This window comes from Trypanosoma cruzi, genomic scaffold, assembly GCF_000209065.1.
Source record: "Trypanosoma cruzi strain CL Brener 1047053516391 genomic scaffold, whole genome shotgun sequence".
In the NCBI taxonomy this organism is placed as follows: Eukaryota; Euglenozoa; class Kinetoplastea; order Trypanosomatida; family Trypanosomatidae; genus Trypanosoma; species Trypanosoma cruzi.
Genome location: NW_001849475.1, coordinates 1 through 8,680, shown reverse-complemented (window position 1 = coordinate 8,680; position 8,680 = coordinate 1). Strand labels below are relative to the sequence as shown.

Below are 8,680 nucleotides of genomic sequence, written 5' to 3'. Positions count from 1 at the left end.
AATAATACTCACCACACGCGATTGCTCCTTCAAGTGCGAAAGCACCATGTAATCATTAACGTCCAGGCTAAAAGAAAAGCAGCGATTAAACATGTACACCAAGTTGGCGGTGAGTCCTTCCATCGCCAACGTTGCAAAGGTTGCGCATTCCCCATCACTTTCGCGCAACATTAACTCGAGTGCATGCGCACGGAGAGAAACTTGCCAACGAACCCCCTCAAAGTTTCCATTTGATGCACTACCGCCAGCATCGGAAAGGCTTTCCACCTCACTCTCGGGAATGCCAAACTCCTTGGCAATGGCGAGGCGTTGCGCAGCTGTCCAACGCTCTGCATTCACAAGCTGAAACATTTCTTCAATCTCTGCCTGAATATCGGGAGTTTCCTCGCCAACCGGATCACCCGCATTCTCTTCCTGGGTGTTCCGCGTTTTTGAAAAGAATAACCAACTCCACCAACTTGAACGGCGTTTCCCGTCTGTGTGGGCGACATCCATGGCGGGCTGCCCGTTTGGCTCTTCCCCCATCTCTCCAGATTTCCCTTCGGCTTCTTCTTGTTGCTGATTTTTTTTTTGCCGTCGCCTTTCCAACAGTGTCTCCCTCTGTTCCCGCTCTAGATGCGTTCTATGGTAGGCGAGTCGACGTGCTATTTTGATGGACTCCATCGGCAGTTCCATCTCCAAATCTTGGAGTCGCGTTTTCTCTTCCATTGTAAGTTCTGTAAGCCAGTTGGCCTCCAGTTGTCTTCGCCTGTCGCGTTTGAACAGTGTCATGTACTCTTCTCTCGCCGCTTTGAGGCGTTTGTATTTTTCCCACACAAAAACGCGGCGTTCTCGAACCCGCCTTATACGATGCAGAATTACCTGAATGGCGTATGCCCACCAGGCGCGCGCATTGTCGGTGGGCCTTTTCTTTTCGGCGCCCACGGGCCGAAAGTGACGCAGTACATCATACTCTTCTCCGTCACGTGCCTCGCGCCACAAGGCAAGAAGTATTGCCCATTCCTCACGAGATAACACAGCACGCAAACGATCCACGTGCAGTTCAATGCGGAACGTCGGAAGGTCGGCGCGGTATGGCACCGGCTGGTACTGCACAAAGGCCATTGCACTAAAGGGTGAAATAATGCGATGGCACCGCGCTGGTAGACTCTGCCGTAACGTTGATGGTGTTGTTTTCCTAGACAGTCCTCTAATGACGCCTAATGATGCCTCTTCCGTATCCTGTATGGTTTCGGCTGCATAATTGTCATCGCTGCATCCAGATCTTTGCATGGAAAAGGTGGTGGCGTTGAGAAGAACCCGCACCCCCTCCAGCACCACCTTCTTGTACAACACCCTCTCCTTTGCTGCGGTGAAGTGCGGAGCAAAGTTTTCATCACACGCATACGTTCGAAAATTATCCAATACAATAGAAAAAGAATGATAGTCCTGACCCACAAGTTGATCCGTCCCTGCATCTACACCCCCTCCAGATGCATAGCAGCCTTCATATTGTACAACGACATCCTTCAACATCAGTTGAACATTGTTCAGTATGACGGCCTTTAGACGTGCTGCAAAAGTGACATCCTTCTGTGCTTCCAAAAATGCCTCCTCCTCTTCCTCTAGTACGCCTTCTGTGGGAACTCCATTGTGGGCTACTGGAGTTGTCTCCATCTTCGTATCTCCTGCAAGTTCTTGTTGAAGCAGCGCCTCAAACAGGTTCAGTTGGTGCAGCTTGCGTTCATACGCTTCTTGTTTTTCACGTGCCGGATCATACCCGGCAGCCGTCTTTTGCCGCAGCAAAACACGGACCTTTTTTACTTCCACCACTACGCACTCCGAATGCAGGCGCGTCCATGGAACAATAACCGTCAATTCATCAATGTAACCTTCCTTTACACACACCGCAGTATCAAATGCCCGCAGAGCGTCCCTACGGAAGCGCAGATTCCTCAAACTCACATGCCCACTCCACAATGAGACCTTCACTTGCTCTCTGTTCACGTTTTCAAAGTAATTCCCCAAGTATGTCGTGACGAGACCCGCCACAAATTTGTCAAACATGATGGATAAAGTAAAAACCCAGAAACTCTCACTTCCTCTCGCTTTATATATATATATATAATCACACAAACAAATAAACAAAAGCACACGCAAAGGCCAACACACACAAAAAAAAAAACTGTTTTTCCAAGAGTGTTTCGTTACCTCAGCGCACAGTTAATATTTGTTTAGCACTTTGGCTGGCAGGCAGCGACTGTTTCAAGCAAACAAGCACGATAGATGCAGCTAAGTATAAACACACGTGTCAACATACAAATATATATATATATATATATCTGTGCCTGCGGGTTTGCATGCACATAAAGATTTCAAATGTGTGTGTGTGGATGTCCGTGGAACAGATGAAATGAAAATGAATACCGCCGCTTCACGTTTTCCTCTTGTGTCCAACTCCCTCGGACGAATATTACCAGCCGGAACAGTCCCGCCCTTCCCCCCTGTTTCTAAGTGTGTGCCTGCCTCCTTCACAGCGGTAACAATGCACCCTGCCTCACTCGGTGATGTGAGCGTGGCTGCTCTGTCAGCAACCGGAGAGAAAAAGTGGGGAATAAAAAAAAAAAAAAAAGAAGAAAAAAACAACAACAAAAACAAATGCCACAGTTGTGACATTCATATACAAGCACAAAGTGAGAGAGAAGAAAAAAATATATAAAATAACATCACGGTCCAATATAAATAAAAAATAAAAAAAGAAAAAGAGGAACATCCTAATATAATAAATAAACAGGCAAAAATACATACATACGACCGTATTTATATATAAATATATCCATACATTATATAAGATGGGAATTGTTCACGTGCATCCCTCCACACACATAAGGAAAAGAAAAAAAAACCGCTGGCAAAAATAAACTCTTGTAATTTCATTTTATTCAGAAGGAGGATTCAAATGGTGCTGAAAAAACAATAAACCAATAAACGAGTTCCGCCGGCTTGAGTTCCTTCAGTGTCTTTCCTCGTTTTCGTAACTTTTCCCCCTCAACCTCCCCTTGAGAAATTGACGGCTGGTCAATCCATACTGACCCGTTATGCATCATTCGCTCAAGCACAGCCTGAACGCGGTGCGGACGCCACATCAGACGGGCTTCGAGCTCATCTTGCGTAAACGCAACACATTGAACATGAAAAGGGACATCTGCCGTCCCAGTTTCGACGTCCTTCTCACTCTCCACTGAGTCATGATGCCGAGCGGGGGCAAATAGAATGCGGGAGGCACCCACACGGTTGGAAGGGCCAAAAATGGGCGCCACATTTTCACAAGGACGTTCATCCCCTACTCGAGTGGAGTGATACTTCAAAATCTGTTCTGCACGTTTCTTTAGCACAGTGTCTAACAGCGGCGCGTCATCCGCGCTCCGCGTTCCATCAGGCGTGGTCTGGATGTAATTCACACCAGCAAGTTTCACCACGTTGTAGCCATCCCCTAACACATGTAGTTTTTCCAAAGCCATGCGAATATCGGACTCCGTGATGTCACAGCGCTTACCATCCTTCCCTGCGGACTCATACTGTCGCTTCATAATATAGACAATACGATTCAGCGGAACATAAGAACCGCAGAATTTCCGCTCCCGCATGCACGCTTCCACAACTTTGCTTGCCAATCCATAGTAGAAGTCCCCCAGGCCCAAAATACCCGCAAACACATTCTTCTTTGAGGAAATAAGATCAATGCCAAGAGAGTCGGCCATCTGCCGGAAGCGCGCACGAACAATAGGATCCGCGTTAATCTCATCCTTGTGCTTACGCGCAAGGGAACGTAACGTTTCCTCAAAACCCTCCAACTGATCCGCTATTTGCCCCACTCGCTCCGCCGTGATTTGTGCCCCCAAGTCAGTCATCTGCCGCTGCGTCTCATTCTTCTTCTGCACGTGCGCCACACCGATACCGCGCCGCATCCCCTGCTGCCGAAACAGACAGTATGGACCTTTTTACTACGCGCCAGGCCGCTCAACACACACCTGGTAATGCGTGGACACCCCACACATTAAAAATACAAAGAATGAACAAAACAAAACACACACACACACACACACACACACACACACACACACACACACACACACACACACACAGACAGAAACAAGAAGATATTAGCCAGCAGAAATCAAAACACACATACACAAAAAAAAAGCTCAAAAAAAAAAAAGTCATAAATTAAGAAAACATACAAAAACAAAAATCACGCAAGTAGACAAAAAAAGAAAAAAAAAAGACGATCCAACAAATTGAAAAGAAAAAAAAAAAAGAAAAAAAACAACAACAGATATCACCATCCGCTTTTCATCGCTTCACACGAATTTGGATACTTCTCCACACGGAAGTGCATCAACAAAAAAAAAAAAGAGGAAAAACCAAACAACAAAAAAGGTACCAATTACTCAGTGTACTAATTAAAGAAAAAAAAATCCACTAAACAAACAGAAAGCAAAAAAGCAAAAAAAAAAAAACCCACTTCCAAGCTAGCGAAAATATAATTATTCACAGAAATGGCATTATCCGCAATAAAACTTGTCGATCTGGATTACATTTGATGCAAACCCATCTGAACCAAAATCGCGTGCAAGCAACATAAAACAATCGATTGCTTTTTTACAAAAATCATCGGACAAAACCGCATTGTGGTATGTCAAAAGAATCTTATCATCACTGATGTCCCACAGTGGGGACTCGGCGGGAAGCGGTTCCCTCTCAAACACATCCACAGAGGCACCACGGATGACGCCATCACGCAGCGCACACGCAAGGTCATCCTCGTTCTGCGTGATGCCGCGGCCAATGTTGATGTACACCGCGCTCGGCTTCATCATGGAGAAGAGCTCTTTGTTAAACAACCGCTTTGTCTCCTCCGTTCCCGGGAGGATGTTGACCACGAAGTCGGATTCACGCAACACACGCTCCCGCTCCGCATCGCCGTGCACAAGACGCACGCCGTACTCGTCCACCTCCTTCGTGGACGCGGACCGCTTCACACCCGTCACCTCCATCCCAAAGGCACTGAGAAGTTTGGCGCTGGCCCGCCCAATGTCGCCGTAGCCAATGATGCCCACCTTCCTTCCACGCAGTTCAACCATGAGGAAGGGGTCCCACTTGTGCTCCGCGCGACTCGCCAGGGAGCGCCACGTCTGCCGGTAGAAGTATAGCATGGAGTACATCACGTGCTCTGCCAGGATGGAGGAGTAGCAGCCTCGTGCGTTTGTTAAAGGAATGTCCTGCAGTTCTTTGACAAGTTCATTCAATTTATAGCTGTCCAGACCAGAAGAAATGCTGTGAATCCAAAGGACACGACGTTGCTCCTTCGGCAGATGATAGTCGTCACAAAGGAACTTGAGTGCTTCTCGACCGGCTTGATTCGCAATGAGAAGAACGATGGGTTCTCCAGATTGCTTTACGTCCATAAAATCTTCTTGAGGGTTTCCATGGCACCGTACCACATGCCTAAATCCACCATACAAGGAGACTTGTTTCATAACTTCATCCACCAAAAACTGCGAAATCGTAGTTGCAACGCAAAGTGTGCAGTCAAACACGTTCATAATTAACCTTGAATATAAAATTAACTTGATTAAGACACACGCAAACACGCAGAACTGCGGATAAAAGGAAAAAAAAAAAAAAGCGTAAAAAGAAAAGTTATAAAAATCACACACAAAAAAAATAAACCACAAACCAACAAAACCACCAACAAAAAATCAACCGCAAAATAACTGACGTGGTGACATTTCAGTGGTATTCCACCAGAAACAGAAAAACTTTCAACGAAAAAAATACAGAGAATAATCTTCCGGGCAGCTGGCCGGATCCTGAAAATCTATGGAACCAAACAAGTTAGGAAAAAAGGTTCGTTAGTTAATTGCTTCAATGTTTTCTTTTCATTCAATATATAGAATTCTGTGGACCACCAGCATGGTCCTTTGTCCTCAGTTAGGATTTGAATATTATTAATTACGAAGTGGCAGGCTTTGGGGTCCTCCAACCACAAGACCCCGCCGCGTGGTGGGAATCAAAGGGGGTGAGTAGGTGGCAAAATAAAAATAAAAATTTATCAGGCATCTATCGGTTCCCGGCACCTACAAAGTCGCATTCTTCCCAAAAGATTCATACGGTAAAAAAGTATCATAAAGAATGCATTCATTTATCAGGGCGCACATACATTAATTAAGTTAGCCAGCTCTCCCGTGATCATTCTTTTCACAAGCTCCTATAAAAAATGCCCTGTCAGCCGAGTGGGCGGTCAAAAGAAGCTTATCATCACTGATGTCCCACAGTGGGGACTCGGCGGGAAGCGGTTCCCTCTCAAACACATCCACAGAGGCACCACGGATGACGCCATCACGCAGCGCACACGCAAGGTCATCCTCGTTCTGCGTGATGCCGCGGCCAATGCTGATGTACACCGCGCTCGGCTTCATCATGGAGAAGAGCTCTTTGTTAAAAAACCGCTTTGTCTCCTCCGTTCCCGGGAGGATGTTGACCACGAAGTCGGATTCACGCAACACACGCTCCCGCTCCGCATCGCCGTGCACAAGACGCACGCCGTACTCGTCCACCTCCTTCGTGGACGCGGACCGCTTCACACCCGTCACCTCCATCCCAAAGGCACTGAGAAGTTTGGCGCTGGCCTGCCCAATGTCGCCGTAGCCAATGATGCCCACCTTCCTCCCACGCAGTTCAACCATGAGGAAGGGGTCCCACTTGTGCTCCGCGCGACTCGCCAGGGAGCGCCACGTCTGCCGGTAGAAGTATAGCATGGAGTACATCACGTGCTCTGCCAGGACGGAGGAGTAGCAGCCTCGCGCGTTCGCGAACGGAATGTCCTGCAGTTCTTTGACAAGTTCACCCAACCGGTAGACATCCACACCAGCAGTGAGTGAGTAGATCCAAAGGACACGACGCTGCTCCTTCGGCAGATGATAGTCGTCACACAGGCATTTGGTTGCACCGTGACCGAGCGGGCTAAATATCGCCTGCAGGATTTTCGCTTCCCCACACCTTCACTGCCTTTGGCTCCACAAAAGGATCAGGCACGCCTAGTACAGCCATGGAAAAGTGCTGTGTTCAGATCAAATCCTGAAAGAGGCTTGCCCGTCCTACAATGCCTGAGTACATGAAGAAAAACAAGGAGGATTTCCCCCCTTTACAGACCCCTTCGGCATGCTCTTTCTTGTGTTATTAAGCACTCGTAAGAATTGTTACAAAACATAAAAATCCTAATTATTCAACAAGAAAAATCATAAACGCGACAATACCAAAAAAAATCTCATTGATCGCCTCAAAACAATAGAAATCACTGCACTCAAAACCAAAAAAGGGAACCGCACGCTAACAAGATTTCCCTTCTCACCTTGTAAAAAAACACGAATATTCACATTATTAAAACACAAATGAACAAAAGAAAGTAAACCTTCATTGTTCACCTTCGCCTCTTTGAGCGGCAAGAAAAGACAAAGATGGGATCACACAGAAGAAATGCTCACAAAACCACAAAGCAAAAAGCACATAAAGAAACAGCAAACACACAAAATAGGACATACGTTCAACAATTCCCCAAAGTAAACAATCACTAAACACCAATGTTGTTCTTGAGACAATCCCCTCCCTCTCATGAGTCATGCGCAGTGAATGCAGACACAACAACGGAAAGGACGCAGTCCTAACACAATCATCTACCTGCAAACCCCGTCGAGCTACTCTGAAACAAACAAACAAACAAAAACCCATTCCCATTCCTCCCACCATACTTTAAATATGCTACAAAAAAAAACAAAGACAAAAATGAACGATATTTTCCTTACAAATAAATTACTCCACAAACCTATGTAGCACGGCAGGAGACACGTGCTTCGGTCCTTCCCCACATTCCCGTCTCTAGTACCCACGCACCGGGTCCACAAGGTAGGTATCGAGCCGCTTCGTCTTTGCGTACTCATTGACCAGGCCAATGAAACGGCGAACAGAATCAGGGACCAAATTGGCTGTCCTGTCAGCCGAGTGGGCGGTCAAAAGAAGCTTATCATCACTGATGTCCCACAGTGGGGACTCGGCGGGAAGCGGTTCCCTCTCAAACACATCCACAGAGGCACCACGGATGACGCCATCACGCAGCGCACACGCAAGGTCATCCTCATTCTGCGTGATGCCGCGGCCAATGCTGATGTACACCGCGCTCGGCTTCATCATGGAGAAGAGCTCTTTGTTAAAAAACCGCTTTGTCTCCTCCGTTCCCGGGAGGATGTTGATCACGAAGTCGGATTCACGCAACACACGCTCCCGCTCCGCATCACCGTGCACAAGACGCACGCCGTACTCGTCCACCTCCTTCGTGGACGCGGACCGCTTCACACCCGTCACCTCCATCCCAAAGGCACTGAGAAGTTTGGCGCTGGCCTGCCCAATGTCGCCGTAGCCAATGATGCCCACCTTCCTCCCACGCAGTTCAACCATGAGGAAGGGGTCCCACTTGTGCTCCGCGCGACTCGCCAGGGAGCGCCACGTCTGCCGGTAGAAGTATAGCATGGAGTACATCACGTGCTCTGCCAGGACGGAGGAGTAGCAGCCTCGCGCGTTCGCGAACGGAATGTCCCGCAGTTCTTTGACAAGTTCACCCAACCGGTAGACATCCACACCAGCA

The 8,680-nt window shown here is 47.6% G+C and overlaps 5 protein-coding genes across 5 annotated transcripts, besides 17 other annotated features; all 5 read right to left on the bottom strand.

Moving 5' to 3' along the window:
• Positions 1-2,046, bottom strand: Tc00.1047053506263.49 (hypothetical protein, conserved; the record flags this gene model as incomplete). The annotated part of the gene is made up of 1 exon (XM_800562.1): positions 1-2,046. A coding segment is annotated over one exon (2,046 nt), but the record flags the coding sequence as incomplete, so codon positions are not given.
• Positions 1-2,460: a sequence feature (heterozygous, non-Esmeraldo-like haplotype).
• Positions 2,302-2,321: a microsatellite.
• Positions 2,461-3,415: a sequence feature (haploid, non-Esmeraldo-like haplotype).
• Positions 2,596-2,638: a microsatellite.
• Positions 2,715-2,737: a sequence feature (AT_rich).
• Tc00.1047053506263.40 (hypothetical protein, conserved) lies at positions 2,922-3,947 on the bottom strand (the record flags this gene model as incomplete). Its single annotated transcript, XM_800561.1, has 1 exon — positions 2,922-3,947. One exon carries the CDS (start codon positions 3,945-3,947, stop codon positions 2,922-2,924), a length of 1,026 nt encoding a protein of 341 aa, XP_805654.1.
• Positions 3,416-4,168: a sequence feature (haploid, Esmeraldo-like haplotype).
• Positions 4,066-4,128: a microsatellite.
• Positions 4,169-4,677: a sequence feature (haploid, non-Esmeraldo-like haplotype).
• Positions 4,246-4,306: a sequence feature (T-rich).
• Positions 4,445-4,499: a sequence feature (T-rich).
• Positions 4,545-5,585, bottom strand: Tc00.1047053506263.30 (D-isomer specific 2-hydroxyacid dehydrogenase-protein, putative; the record flags this gene model as incomplete). Its single annotated transcript, XM_800560.1, has 1 exon — positions 4,545-5,585. The coding sequence occupies one exon, from the start codon at positions 5,583-5,585 to the stop codon at positions 4,545-4,547; it is 1,041 nt and encodes a 346-aa protein (XP_805653.1).
• Positions 4,678-6,976: a sequence feature (areas not merged during assembly with more than two copies in the genome that could not be assigned to a particular haplotype).
• Positions 5,648-5,711: a sequence feature (T-rich).
• Positions 5,825-6,252: a mobile genetic element.
• Positions 6,075-6,095: a sequence feature (AT_rich).
• Tc00.1047053506263.20 (D-isomer specific 2-hydroxyacid dehydrogenase-protein, putative) lies at positions 6,213-6,809 on the bottom strand (the record flags this gene model as incomplete). The annotated part of the gene is made up of 1 exon (XM_800559.1): positions 6,213-6,809. The coding sequence occupies one exon, from the start codon at positions 6,807-6,809 to the stop codon at positions 6,213-6,215; it is 597 nt and encodes a 198-aa protein (XP_805652.1).
• Positions 6,977-7,115: a sequence feature (haploid, non-Esmeraldo-like haplotype).
• Positions 7,116-7,844: a sequence feature (haploid, Esmeraldo-like haplotype).
• Positions 7,845-8,680: a sequence feature (heterozygous, non-Esmeraldo-like haplotype).
• On the bottom strand, positions 7,918-8,680 carry Tc00.1047053506263.10 (D-isomer specific 2-hydroxyacid dehydrogenase-protein, putative; the record flags this gene model as incomplete). Its single annotated transcript, XM_800558.1, has 1 exon — positions 7,918-8,680. A coding segment is annotated over one exon (763 nt), but the record flags the coding sequence as incomplete, so codon positions are not given.